Genomic DNA, 14178 nt, shown 5'->3' with positions numbered 1-14178 from the left:
GCACCCCCCCGCGAACCTTGTGAGGATAAGCGGATCGGAAAATGGATGGATAGGACATTTGCTGTTCGTCAGTTAGCTTGTGACATCAATCCATCGTTTGCCGCAACTCATTATGTGTCCCTCAAAAACAATCAAGTTCTCGAAGCTGAAAAAAGCAGAACCTCCGAAGTTGGATGTCAACCGACATTTTACGGCAAAAAGATGCCTCTCAAGTCATTCAAATAATTGGAGTTCCATCCATTGCAGTGACGATAGATAGCAAATCTAATGCGACTTCAGCATAGTGAGCATCAAAATAATGAATTCTGAATCTCCACAACACATTTTCCAAGGTGATCTTGGTCTCTGATACAATTTAACCACATAGTTAGTAGTTCAGTACACACGGCTCTGTATGTAGGGCAAACTTAATAATGCCACAATAATAAGTAACAATACTGTAAATGAACCGGCAAAGAACGGAATGTACACTGAACGGACGCACTTTGACCTCAGTTTCACATTACAATGAATGAATGCGACAGACTTACCTGAGCCATGCAGGGTGCTGCCCACAACACAGGTCTATGCAACACCGACTGAATCTTAGCTGTGTCCTGTCTGTGTCGAGTTGGTATGCTCTCACTGTTCTCCCATTTGAATCTGTGTATTCTGACTTTTTCCAAGGATGAAAAAAATATATGCACGTCCTATAATCCTTTTGTGGTTATGTGTCTGCACTTTCTCAATTGATATTGTTTGCTTGCTCCAAATTTGCACCAATAGCACAATTTCCCATTTGAATCTGTGTATTCTGACTTTTTCCAAGGGTGAAAAAAATACATGCACGTCCTATAATCCTTTTGTGGTTATCTGTCTGCACTTTCTCAATTGACATTGTTTGCTTGCTCCAAATTTATACCAATAGCACAATTTCATCTATCTATCTATCTATCTATCTATCTATCTATCTATCTATCTATCTATCTATCTATCTATCTACATCAGTGTGTCACAAAAAAGGGTTTGAACCACAAAATCATTTTTGAATCAAAGAAATGGCTCCACTTTGAAATATATCGAGATACGTACTGAATCGTCTTGTATCTGAGAGATATATCTTTGAAGGAAATGGCACATTAACAGTCCCGACAAGTTCATTCAAATGTACGTAAAATGACAACCAAAAAGTCACTGCAGCATCCCCTCTTGAACTGAGCCGTACCATATCAAATCGAATCAGGTTTATCATTTAAAACTAAACTGAACTGCTTGGTTGCTTATAGACCTGTACTAAATGTTGAACCAGACTTCCAAAAAAATTCACGCCAGAGCAAAATGTTTCAGATACCAGTGTGCCCACTCAAGGCGTGAAGGCCCTGTCCTCTCTGGCAGTCGGTGGTGTAGATGTTGCAGTCTCCAGCTCCAGCACTAATCAAGATGGATCCTCCGCTCTCGGGCCCCTCCATGAAGGCCAAGTCCCTGATGGTTCCGTCATGCATGCTGAACTCCAGATCAGGACCTGAATGACATCATAAGACCACCTCAGTATAGAATCTTGATCCTGCCTGACTCAACACCTAATAATCGTGCACCTGTCGCATTGCAGCTGTCAGCATTGAAAGGCAGAACCTTGACATATTTGTCATTGGAGCCGGTGGCCAGCAGCTGTCCACAGTGGCTCCATGCGACACAGTAGATGGAACCTTTGTGGTGTTTATTCCTTCTGAAGCGTACCACTGGCTGCCTAACGGCATCCAAGGTGCTAAACATGCAGGGAAAAATTGCAAATTAAAAACTGTACAAACAATTTATCTAAATGCATGCGTTGAACTGTGCCCTCTCAACACCATCCATTTTGTAATTTCACAAAACCTGACAACATGTGACGGTTTGATGGGTAGGAGGAGTCCAGACCTGGTTGTTTCGGTGTCAGGGTAGGCGCAAACTCGGAGAGTTTTCGAGTTGGAACCAACAGCATAAAGCGATCCAGACGGATGGAAGGCCACGGATCGTACCGCCTGTGTGTCTTCAAGCTGGCTCACTTTGAAAAACTGGGTTTTGGCCTTTCCTTCCTATAAAAAAAAAAAAAATCAGAAAAAAATAACCCCCATGCTGAAATTTGTTTCTTTGTAACTGATTTTGTTTTGTTGATAGTACATGCTGGGTTGTGCAACGTGTCACATGGCTGCTGGAATCATCTTGCCCTGGGCCTCCAACCCTCTCAGCAGCACTGCAGTCACAATGCATGAATACAAAGACACAAAAACATACCTTTCAAATGGCCATGATTTAATTTGCAGACTAAGTGCTCAGAGGGTGTCACGCATAAGTTAATGCGTACCGTCCTACATGCATGTGGCCTCCTATTAGAACTTAAATCAGATCGAGCTGATGTATTAATTCTGGAACAAACCACTATTCATTACCTTGCAGGAAATGGTGATTCGCTGATGTGTTGCAGGCAATGGCTCCCTGACCTTTGGGAGGGGATGCTGCTTACACTACCAGGCTTTGCTCTTTGCACCACCCCCGGGTCTTCTTGGGTGTTGGATGTGCTACCGTCATCTGCCATACCATTACAATGATGGCCCAGAGGGGTCACCTCATCTCCGTGGTGGTCAATGCCAATGTTCATCTCCTCGAGTTTCTGAATGGATCTGGACAGAAGGCACTGTGAGTCCATTCAGAGATACAATACTTTCCACCCATGTCACTCACGCTTCAAAAACGTCCAAAACGATTTATATGAAGCCACAATTGCCAAAGATTTTTAAATGACATTGTGTACTCCAAACATACTGTGCGGGAACCATAATGCTGGGTGACATCATGTGAGTCATGCTGATGTGACTTTGATCCACATACTTGGAATATATTTTTTTTAATTGACTGTAAGTGTATATATTAATGGTTAGTAAATTATATAATTTATTCTGCAAGTAATTATGACTCTGTATGAACAAAAAAAAATCGTTTCGAAAAACTACTTAATCAAATGTGGTACTGTAGTGCTAAATAATGAGTGACACCCAAAGCAGCAAAGCATAGCCACTAGGGGGCAGCATTAATGCATTTTTGGCAACGCTCTTTTCACTCGTGTCCAAACAGCTTCCGGACGTGCAAAAAGTCCTGTTAAACTTCATTGGTCATTCAAACAAATAGAAGCTATTCTACTTATCGCGTGTCTATTGCGCAGTCAATTGCAAACTTGGATTAAAAAGGACTTTTTCACGTAACAATGTAAAGCATCGCCAACTGCAATATTTATTTTATAGCTGGTTAATATCATTTTGGGTCCTGTACCTGAGCACGTAAACGCTGGCTCTCAATGTAAATTTAAGAAACACAAACTGATGATAGAATATATGGTCGTTCATGATTAAGTCAATTGTTTTATTTTATCTTTTGTTTTCATTGCTGTTTCATCAAGTCAAAATAAATTTCTCAGAATATTTGACTCTTATAGATACTATTTTCACCAAGAGGAAAATCAAATCCTAAAATAGTCACTAGCTGCATTCCTATAACTCCCCCATTATATTTTTATTGTTCAATAAAACTGTTGCTTCAGGTCCCCGGGATTAACCTGCCAAAAATTGCTCCTCAAAATTACAAAATTTCTGCTCAAATTAAGTCATTGATTAGCAAAATGCTCCTCAAAGGAAACAATTACCGATATTCAGAGGTTGTAGGTCAAGATATAGATTTAGACCTGTTCCTTACCGAGTGAGGAAGGTCTCAGTGAGGTTGTTTTGGGTTCCATCGATTGGTTTCACACCACCTTCAAGCAACATCTGCTGGTAAAGCTGCCTCTGCTGTTGCTTGTGTTCCAGATGTTGCTGCACACGCAGACGCTGCCTGTAGTACTCCTGCATGTGCTCTGTGGAGTCTGGACGCTAACACAAACAAACCAAGAGCAAAACATGGTGATAAATATCTCGTCTGTATAAGCAGGAGCACCGATTAAAGAAGTGCAATGTGTTGCTGCTGTTTGATTGCCATTTTGCAATTGCCGCTCAATTTTGTCTTCTCTGTATTGAAACACAGGCAATTTTCTTTAGGTACTCTGACGTCCTCCTACATTACAAGAACATGCATGCTAGGTTACGGGAATTGAAATCTCAAACTTGTTTTTCTATAAGTGACCCACGATTGGCTGGATGGCATCCAGGGTGTTCCCCCCTCTCGCTAGCAGGAATCGGCTTACCTGGGACCCTGGTGTGCACAATTGTTATCGAAAATGGGGGAATGGATGCAAATGTGTCAATCACTTATCGTCACGAACAGGAGCACACACCTACACCCATTTACTGTGTATTATAGACAAACTCTCCACTGAACCCCTACTGCCAAGTCTCCCCTTCTCAAGGCCTCATGCTACATCATCCATGCCATAAAAAAGTTTTCAGGGACCTCATCATATCTCGTCTGCACTATTGTCCCTTCAACTCTGTCACCGCCACTTTTCATGCAGACACACACACACACACACACACACACACACACACACACACACACACACACACACACACACACACACACACAGGATCCAATATGAAAACACGTTGCTCCATTAGCTGGAACCTCGGATGCATAAAGAAGAGTGATGACAGAGTCACTGGGCCATCTTGGGTGCGACAGCAAATCAAATCAGATTATCAGCCGCTTCTTCCCATGACCTCCGCCACTTTCACGCAGCAGTGCCACCAGGTCACAAGTGTCTCTGGACATTTGCGGCAGGGCAGTTAGGAGGGATTTATGAGCAGTGGCAGTATGGAGATGAGGTGGTTCAGGGGTTCAGGGGGAATCAATTCGAAATCTCTTACGCTCTTGTTACTCTTAGTCATAATTCCCATGACAAGACATTGCCTCGGACAACCTTTGTTATTTGTTTTTACACTCTTGATTCATTGAAGCAATTCAGCCTGAGCAGCCAAAGGTGAGCACTTAAACGACTACCTGCGATGCTTCTCTTATCCCCTTACAACAGACATCACATACACATAACCTAACTAGAAGGTAATTGTGTAAACTTCTCACCAACAGCAAGGTCTGCGTACTCTTTCCTAAGAAAATTCATGAAAATATTCAAATGTGGCCCCAAATTGTATGCGGTATTCGTTGATCTGATCTTTAAGTTCCATGAATATCATCAAAGCAGGATTTAGTGTGACCAAGCAGATCTCTTCAAGTGCCAGCAGATGCCAGTATCATGACATGATGCTACGTTGTTCCTCCATTTTATGGACTGCTCCTTGAGCCCCGTGACCAAGATTTTTATGATTTTTTTTTTAGAGCACACCGAACCCCTGTTTATTGTGCGGATACATTCCAAATCCACCCGCATTAAGTGAAAATCTGTGCTCACTGTGATTATTCAAATTGCTGTTTTGATGAAAGCATGTCAGAGACTGTTTTAAATTAGGATGAAAATCAATAATGTGATTGAATGATTGGCTGGGGCAGGTCAATGTAGTCAAAAAGATCAATTAGCTCATTGTTTCCTCTCTAACCTAACTTTTTAGTTTATTTTTCAAACTTTTAGATGTATTTATTTTTTTAGGCCAGTTAGAATCGATCCAGTCCAAGATGCTACCTTGCCTGCTAGCGAACAAATGGACGGAAACAAATATTAAAAGATGGTATAAATCGTTTGGGGTGAAAAGAGTAATTTATGTTGTTAGACATTTACATTTATCTATAACCTCTGCAAACAACAAGACATATGAATGTCGTTTCTTGTTGTCATTTGCTCTTGTTACCTCAGCTGTTTCTGTGCATGCTGTCCCACCATCCCTCCCAGGAGTCAGAGGGGTGCGCGTGGTCTTGGGACCTTCCAAACCCTGTGGGTACTTTCTACATTTAGAAAAAAAAGCCATGGGCCAATTAATATCACTTCAAACAAGAGGTTTAATAATGTTCAATCTGTTATGCCGTTTGCATTTCCAGTCAAGAAGCGGTTCCGATATTTACTTCTCAGGGGAATCATCCAGTTGATGAAGATTACTCTCCACCAGGCTTCGACTGAGAGCTGATTTCATGTTGACCTCCGTGCCTCTCTTGTCCTGGGCAGCCAAGCCGTGTGACAGTCCGTCCAGAGCCGGGTTAAGGGATCTGGACATGTAGGTGTCGGCTGAGTGCGGCCTCTGACGGAAAGGTGAAGCCGGGCATGGGGAGAGGCGGTTGATGAGAGGGGTAAGAAGGTCGGCGTAACCGGCCTTGCTGGGCTTGACCAGACGGTCGACATGGATGCTGAGGGTCTTCTGTTGGAAGGCGCATGAAAATGCACCAGGGGAAAGGTTCTGCAGCCAGGAGAGCAGCGACAGATCCAGTTCATCGCAACCGTTCCCGCAGAGCAAGTCTACGCCGAGTAACACCTCGCCCTCTGTTATTGCCTCTCCAGTGGCTTTGCTCTACAAAATATAAAAGTAAAGGTGTTCGACTGATTGAATAGATTTGCTCGTACAAATGAGAAAAACAAATATTGAGGTGTGCAATAAGCGTCCATTCTCACTTAATTTGTTCATTCATTTATGAATTACAAATACATCGACCAATGCCGGAAATGGTGGCAGGCAGAACAATTAAATGCTCTTCCATAAAATGAAGTCATTGCCATTCAAGCCACAGAATAAGTCATAGTTTCCTTGCACGCCCTATTGAAAAGAACAACAGACACTGTTCTAAAATACGCGTCGCCCCACCTGGCAGAATTCAACACAGCACTCATAAAGTATCCCTTTGATGAGCAGCTGGAAGAGGCGGTTCCCACTCGCTCGGAAGCCCGCCTCGCTCAGCTTCCTGTCCGCTGGAATGAACTCGGCGACCATTGCGCAAGCCTCCTCGAAACAGTGGACACGCGCCGTACTCGGGTTCCATTCCTTGAACTCAGCATGGTGGGTGAGGCGAGGCAGCGTGAGGAGGAGACACAGTTTGCTGTAGTCCTCCTTAGACGGGCAGAACGCCTCCAAGTTGTGCAGGCACTTGACAGCCTCCTGCATAGTGAGCTCCAGCTGCACATGGCAGACATTTATTAACAGTGAGCATGGACTGTAGCTGTCAGTTCAGTATTATGGCATATTCAGTGAATATAATAATTCAGCCATCCTGGCCTGAGGGAGGTTTACTTTCTCGAAAACTATCTCAACAGGTTTTCTAATTTCCATTCGTGATACCGAGGAGGTAGTAAGCTTCTCGAGATAACTTCCACTTCTTTATCGGTGGTGATTTGATGTTTGTGAATGCTGCTGCACAGAAAATGTCAAAACTGTCTTTGTTTTTTTTGGGTTTTTTTTTAAATGGTACACAACAGTCCTGTAAAGTGGTAATTAGCATATCAAAGCAATTGTTAGTTACTGAGCAAATTTAAGCGAACTGATTAGTTTCTTATGTGCGTTGAGGAAATACTTAATTTCAAAATCTTTGTTAACCTGGCTTTGATATTCCATAAAAAAATATTATTGTGTCCTAACATTGCTTTCAGAAAGCAAATTGACTGGTTAGGCAACACTTTGTGATTCGCAAAAGGTTTGAATCTAGCTGAGCACAGCAACAGTGTTGTTCAGTTTTTTGTTTTTCTTTCTTAGCAACAGTGTGAATTGTCATGCCAAAGAACAAATATTATGTGCTGGAAATGCAAAACGTACATTTTGGGGATCTTTAGCTGCAGACATGGCATTATTTACATACAGAGCTTCAAGAAATTTCTGCTTCAGAATTATATAGCGGAACCTGAAAGAAAAAACAAAATGGTGTTGACATTTTCACAAATCATTCATTCAAGTCTGTGACATGCTTCCGTCAAAATATCCCAAGAGCCAAGAATTATCGGATTCTTTTCACAATACATTTACGTACTGTATACCCTTTCTGAAATGTCCTTATTTTGCGGAGGTTGTCTTGCGTCATGCAAAAGTGTCGCTGCTAATCCAGCCCCGCTCTGTGGGGTGAACTGAAGCTTCAAGCAAGGGCCTCTTTAGAAAGTCAAATCTCCTAACCTTTATGCCATCTTTCCTTAGTTTTTGTTGGATTACGTCATTGGGTCAAGGAGAGATGTAAAGGTTCACCCTTGCTACTTTGCGAGTTACAGTCAAAACGAGACATCAGCAATCACACTTGAAGTCACTGCTCACTTCATCAACCAATTGCCAAATTAGACTTGTCATTTTAATGTGCAGATACCGCCCTGCTCCAAATTTGTCAACAATTTAGCAGAACCTAATGTTGATGACACTGTCAACCGCAGCTGTTGCTTGAAAGTGGCAGAGAAACTCAATAAGGTGGCAGCATTATGTAAATTGGAAAACTGAGAACAGCTTACTCACATACACATTTAGAAAATAGGCAGGTTATAAAAGAGTTACTTGATAAAATGCCTTTATGGAATTCAATTCATTCAATGGTAAATATGTGACCATGACAGGAACTTGACTTCTGGTTGATGTTTAGATGGTTTTACCTTTTCTTGTCAAACTTGTCCAACCCTTCTAAAGGCTGAATGAACTGCATCACCTCCTCCCACTGACCATCCAGAATGAGTTGCCTATCAGTGAGGAGCGAATGAGTCTTTTTGTTGAAGTTCTTATAAGGTCTGTGATGTTATTGCACCTGAGGAAGAGCATGTCATCGGAGTAGAGACCGTTGATGATGCCGCTCTCCTTCTCCAACGCCAACATGCTGATGTGCAGCTTCCTGGCGCTGAGGAAGTCGAGGACCAGTTTGACCACTTCTGCCTCTTTGATGTTGATTGTCTCCTCTGCTGTCATGGTGACCAGCTTCAAGTGGCAGTTTACCAGCCACTTAAATCCAGACGCATTTGGAGATACAGAAACTGTAAAAATACACATGACAACAGCAGCCTCGTGCGTGCATGTCTTCAAATTATGCGATTCAAGACAAAACACAAAATGTACAGGCCTCTGTGTATCCATTGTTAACCAACATTTCCCTGAGCATTAATTACTATCTTTATGAAGGGAATATGATGTTTCAAAATAGGTCTTCTGTTGGATGCCATTATTGGACCTAATGTTGTGACTAGTTACAGTATAAAACAGCACAGAAGGAATCAGTTTTGCAACAACAGTTTTGGCAAGTCATCAATCAATTCATTATGTTATTAATTAATCAATGCACCCCTTGGTGTGAATTCCCAGTGAGGGTAACGGGTTTTTGGTTTGTGCGTCACACTAGCGATACATAAATGAAGGGAAAAAAATAGAAACATGATGCATATGCACGTTAAACAACTCGTGCTGCTACTGAAAGGCCCAAACACTGGTCATGTTTTTTTTTTCGCTTTTTCACTACAGCAATCATCACTGCAAGTTGTATTTGGTGTAACACCAGCGTGGTCGTTATCTAAGATTCCAACATCTGCAATCTCAGTGACGCGTGTAATACATCATGTGCATCTTTGCTGGCATGCCAACGGTTATTCAGTGCAACGTTATACGCGTTTATAAGAAAATCGAGATTTTTCACGCTGCATGCATGGTGTTCACTATTTGTTGATAGTAGCCTATAGTGCGTTTGTGGTGGGTCGGCACCGCCCAGTCCCTCCACAATCAGACACGCAAGCAGGGAACAACACAAACCCATGCCATTCATTCCCACGCTCCACACATGATGTCGCGTCAAATCTCTACCGCATCCTGACCTGTCACAGTGCGCCAACAACGCGCCAAACCAAACAGCGTCCAACAAAGTGCGGTCAATAAATTCCGGCTTGCTAGTAGAGCTCTCCTCCTGCCTTATTTGTGGCGCGCAGGTCGCGTTGCCATGCAGACGCACGCAGCCGCAAACGGCCAATCAGGTGCGCCATTGACGCAGTGTAGTCGCACCTTCTTTGGGCAAGGTTGAGGAAAACCGACAACTTCTCACCTGCAAGGGACGTGGGCACGACATCATGTTGTGTGCAGTGCATCTATCTATCTATCTATCGATCGATCGATCGATCGTGTGTTTTCTACACAGGTAGACTGGTCACAGGCTCGCGTTGCTGGCTGATGAATGACAGCCATGTATACCAATTGGTCGTTCACCTGGCTGGTTTTAAAACGGCTCCCACACATGAACTCCTCTTCCAGTTGAGTAAGACCTTATGCCGAGAGATGACAGGACATTGTTGTTAATGTAAACAAGGCAACAATGCGATTTTCTCGCTGACTGTTTTGCCCAACGGTGGCACGGTGGTCGACTGGTTAGCACGTCCACTTCACAGTGCAGAGGTGCAAGGTTTGATTCCAGCTTCGGACTTGAGGTGTGGTGTTTGCATGTTTTCCCCATGCCTTTCTCCGGGTACTGTGGCTTCCTCACACATTACAAAAACATGCATGGCGGGTTAATGAAACACTCTAAATTGTCCCAAGGTGTGATTGTGAGAGTGAATGTTTGTCTATGTGTGCGATTGGCTGGCAACCGGTTCAGGGTGTCCCCCGCCTACTGCCTGAAGATGGGTGGGATGGGCTCCATTAGGCCCGCGAAAATGGATGGATATTTTGCCTGAGTAGGAAGAGATTATAGTTATTAAGACTGAAAATGCCAACAAACATCCTTGTGTATTTTAGGGGCCATGCTGAGTTTATTTATTGGAGAAAAAAAACAAACAAACTACATATTCAGCAAGCTCTTTTGACACCACATTGACAAAAAAGTGTCATCCTAGCAAGAAGGTATGAATGCACATGAACACACTGTACAATAAAAGCTTAGTTTAAATATTTGCTTCCCTTTCCTGTCATCAATAACCAAGAGAGATACTGGACTACGTTTTGAACAAAAGTACATGCTCCTTGAGTCAAAAATGCCCCCCAACCTAAATTATGCATCACATCACGAGATATGCTCACAGAAAACCTGTTTGGAACTGGCACCAACAAAAATGGTGCATTTTTACCCGTATGCAGCAAATCATCATCAGTCTCACAACATTGTGTGATTTTTCTACAATTGCAATGAAAGATCCTACTTGAAAATACTTTGTATAAACATGTTGCAACTAAAACACACTTTTCTCATCATGTTCGTTTGGTTGTCAACACATTGTCATTTAGAATGCCGTCATTCTAAATACATAAATGTTGTCCAACCATGAATGGCATTCAGCTTTTTAGCTTTCTGAGTGGCAATTTACAATTTATTACTCCAGGAAAACGACTTACTGGCACAGGAGAAATGCTTCTCAGGCGTCATAATGATGGATATCAGTCTGTATGACCGACTCCACCATGTGTGAATATAAAATATCTTTCTGAAGAAAAGCCTAAAGTAAACCATCACAAAGGACAATCCCTCACATAGCTGTCATCTATTAGCAGTGAAGAAATTGTGTAAAAATGGAAGGTGCTGGAGAGCTGACATAAAACCTGACCATTATCCCTAAAAGTTACTTGAAACATCTTGGATTGGATGAATCCCTCAGTATCAATAGAGTTCAAGCTCTGGCGTGGAGGTAAATACAAGAATACAATGTTTAAAATGGCGAACCTGCATTGTTTTGAGCTTTGAGCTACCGGAGCTCAGCCATCTTTTGTTTGATATCAATCCAAAATAAATAACATTCTTGATAACATAAAAGTAGAGAATATATACAGGAATACAAAATAAATTACAATGCATGTGAATATTTACTGTAATCCCATCAACCTTGGCTGTAATGACAAATTCAAAACCAATTGGGTTCTTGTATTATCAGGTTGCATATCGCTGGAAACAAAAGTTCTTGCTTTGATATGAACAATCTTCCAATTTCCGGCGTATAGCGCTAAAAACCGTCATGTACTGAATCGATCTTTGAATTTGGCTGTTATGACAACCGTTCATCCGAACAAATTCGGTTCTTGCTTTCTTACAAAATGTTGACTTGGGTCAACTTCCATCCAATTCATGTCAAAATGTGTTCATGCCAACAAAAGGGCATTCTTCTAAATCTTGGCATTGAAGAATTGTAGACATTTTGACTTCAAGACTTGTGCGATCTGGCAAAAAGGTCATACTTGTGAACTATACAGTAAGTGCAAAGAAATCACAAATGGATGAATTCTACTGAATTTACTCAGTTACAAGTAAAAAAAAAAAAAAGATCCGTCACTACCTAGAACATATTTTCCCACATCTTGAAGAATCTTATCAGGAGTGATGTCCTACATTCTTCCGAAGAAAATGGTTGTGTAAAAGCTGAAACCGTCTAACTTTGTTGAGTTGAACACACACGTGCTGTGTGGCGAACGCTAGCTGTATGCAATCAATCTTTTTTTGGCCCTTAGATTTATGTACCTCAATATACAAACACGTTTACCGACAAATAGCAATGAAAAAGGCTTATTCCAAAACATACAAAACAAAATCTCTGAATGTTGCTTTACAATCAGCTCACTGAACTCACACGCTTAAAGCCCAAGGCGCGTAAGGCCGCACTTAAAACTTATTGCAAATGAAATTCAATCTATACATAAAATATAAACATTCAGTGCTTCAGTGTTCTGAGTAAAATGTCCTAGCATTCATACGGTCTTGTTTTTTTTGTCTTTTTGGCACGAAAGGAAATAAAAATGAACTCATTTTCTACGTCTTGTCTTGAAAAAATGTCAAGATATTTACATCATTCAACATCAGTGGTTTACATTCCACTTGTAGCAGGGAAGTGAGAACCACGGGGAGCAGAACCTGACAAAACTCAAATGGAAAACATGTTGCGGTGGCATTGCAGGTGTTTGAATCATCATGGGAATATACGGCGGGAGTGCAAACTGAAATGGTCACGTTCAGTTTCCATCAGGACTGAGGGGCAGGCACTACTTTTTTCGGGGTGACTGGCTTTTTGGTTTGCCACAAATGGCTGTGGATGGTCACGGCATCCACACTGGCTGACATGGTCTTAGCTGGTATCAGGCTGAACTGCTTCTTGTCCGAATTGTACTTGTACAGGCCGTCGATCATTTTGCGTGTGATGTTCTTGGGGCCGATGCCTGTGAGCTTATTGATCTCCTCGGTCTCGGGGCAATAAGTGTACAGGGAGCGGAACTGACAGCCGGCATCGCGGAACAAAACCAGGAAGTTGTTTGCCTCCGATTTTTCCATTTCCTGTTGGCAATAGAAAACAAATCAGAAAATATGAGCTCAATCTGCTGAAGTCAAGAACACATTTCGGCAATAGGACGTGAGCCCAACCCTGCGGTTTAACAAATATAAAGCCAGTAGTGACAAAAAGAAATGATTCTTGACACTTTATTAACTGTAATTTTAACATTTGACATATAATCATTTTAATTTGCGTACACATTACTACGTGTCTTTAGTGTCAATGACTGAAGCCACAGAGTGGCTTGTCGAGCTGTTACCTCCAGGATTTTGTTCTTCTGTCCTTCATTGACCTTGCCAGCAAGGCAGCAGTGGGCCAATGCGTTCTGGATGATGTGCTTGTTTGATTTGGCACTTGGCTCCTTGTAGAGCTTCGGTCCTGGGTGGAAACAGGACAGAAAGCTGTTCATTTCAGTTTTCATCATAATTGATTGAGACGCCTTAAGTCATTCCCACTTCTTACTCTCCGTCTTGACTCACTCACATACCACTAGAGCTGGCTTGCGAATTCTCAGTGTAACACTGCAGTGCAGTTCTCCACCACAGCCACAGTCACAGTCTTTCAACATCTTAAATGCCAACAACAAATGCTAGCGCACAATGAGCAACACCAACCTGTGTACTCTGTGACTGACGTAACGGAGGAAGTTGTGGATCCATTTTCCCAGTCTTTCTCCCCATTCTTGCTGCTGGTGCGACTCGGGGACAGGAAGCCATCTGCCGAATCTGGCCTAGAAGACAAAAAAAACCCCCAAGAATATTAAATCTACTGTTGAAATGGTTGTTTCACCATAGAATTCTGTATCCAGTGTAAATGTATTGTATTCATGCATCAATTAGAAGTAAAATGATCTTTTCAAAGAACTATCACTCTCACTATGTCATCACTTACGTTGACATAATCTGTGTAATTTTGCAACAAGAATGGTTAAAAAAATAATTATAAAGAAGGAGTCTGATCTTCTGTTGCACATTATTAACCCTTTCAGGCACAGCGGTCACTGCGGTGGACAGCTTATTATTTTTTATCAGTTTACAGGCTATCGTTATTGGTGCATGAAAGGGTTAATCAGAAGTCGAGCAGCAAAGCTTGCAAAGCACAAGGAGCCGTCATGT

At 42.1% G+C, this 14178-nt stretch overlaps 2 protein-coding genes across 8 annotated transcripts in view; both read right to left on the bottom strand.

The window, feature by feature from the left end:
* Positions 1–1008: 1008 nt before the first annotated feature.
* LOC109518951 (WD repeat-containing protein 47-like) lies at positions 1009–9850 on the bottom strand. Of its 2 annotated transcripts, none has more exons than XM_019875146.1 (13): positions 9641–9850; positions 8590–8812; positions 8441–8524; positions 7629–7713; positions 6687–6995; positions 5956–6395; positions 5745–5838; positions 3706–3878; positions 2409–2639; positions 2140–2212; positions 1897–2054; positions 1575–1744; positions 1009–1501 (listed from the first exon to the last, which is right to left on the bottom strand). In XM_019875146.1, exons 2-13 carry the CDS (start codon positions 8745–8747, stop codon positions 1323–1325), a joined length of 2154 nt encoding a protein of 717 aa, XP_019730705.1. In that variant the 5' UTR covers positions 8748–8812; positions 9641–9850; the 3' UTR covers positions 1009–1322. The 2 variants fall into 2 exon arrangements, with proteins under 2 accessions (XP_019730705.1, XP_019730704.1); XM_019875145.1 differs by having other exon boundaries at positions 8590–8780.
* Positions 9851–10542: 692 nt separating this feature from the next.
* Positions 10543–14178, bottom strand: part of camsap2a (calmodulin regulated spectrin-associated protein family, member 2a) — a 40024-nt gene continuing 36388 nt past the window's right edge. For all 6 annotated transcript variants that reach the window (XM_019875448.1, XM_019875449.1, XM_019875450.1 and 3 more), the window contains 3 exons: positions 13678–13793; positions 13323–13441; positions 10543–13065 (listed from right to left, as the gene is read on the bottom strand). In XM_019875448.1, coding sequence (XP_019731007.1) covers positions 12757–13065; positions 13323–13441; positions 13678–13793 — 544 coding nt within the window. In that variant the 3' untranslated portion in view covers positions 10543–12756. The remainder of the gene's footprint in view (positions 13066–13322; positions 13442–13677; positions 13794–14178) is intronic.

This window comes from Hippocampus comes, unplaced genomic scaffold, assembly GCF_001891065.2.
Source record: "Hippocampus comes isolate QL1 unplaced genomic scaffold, H_comes_QL1_v1.1 scaffold132, whole genome shotgun sequence".
NCBI lineage: Eukaryota > Metazoa > Chordata > Actinopteri > Syngnathiformes > Syngnathidae > Hippocampus > Hippocampus comes.
This window is presented reverse-complemented; position numbering and strand designations above follow the sequence as displayed.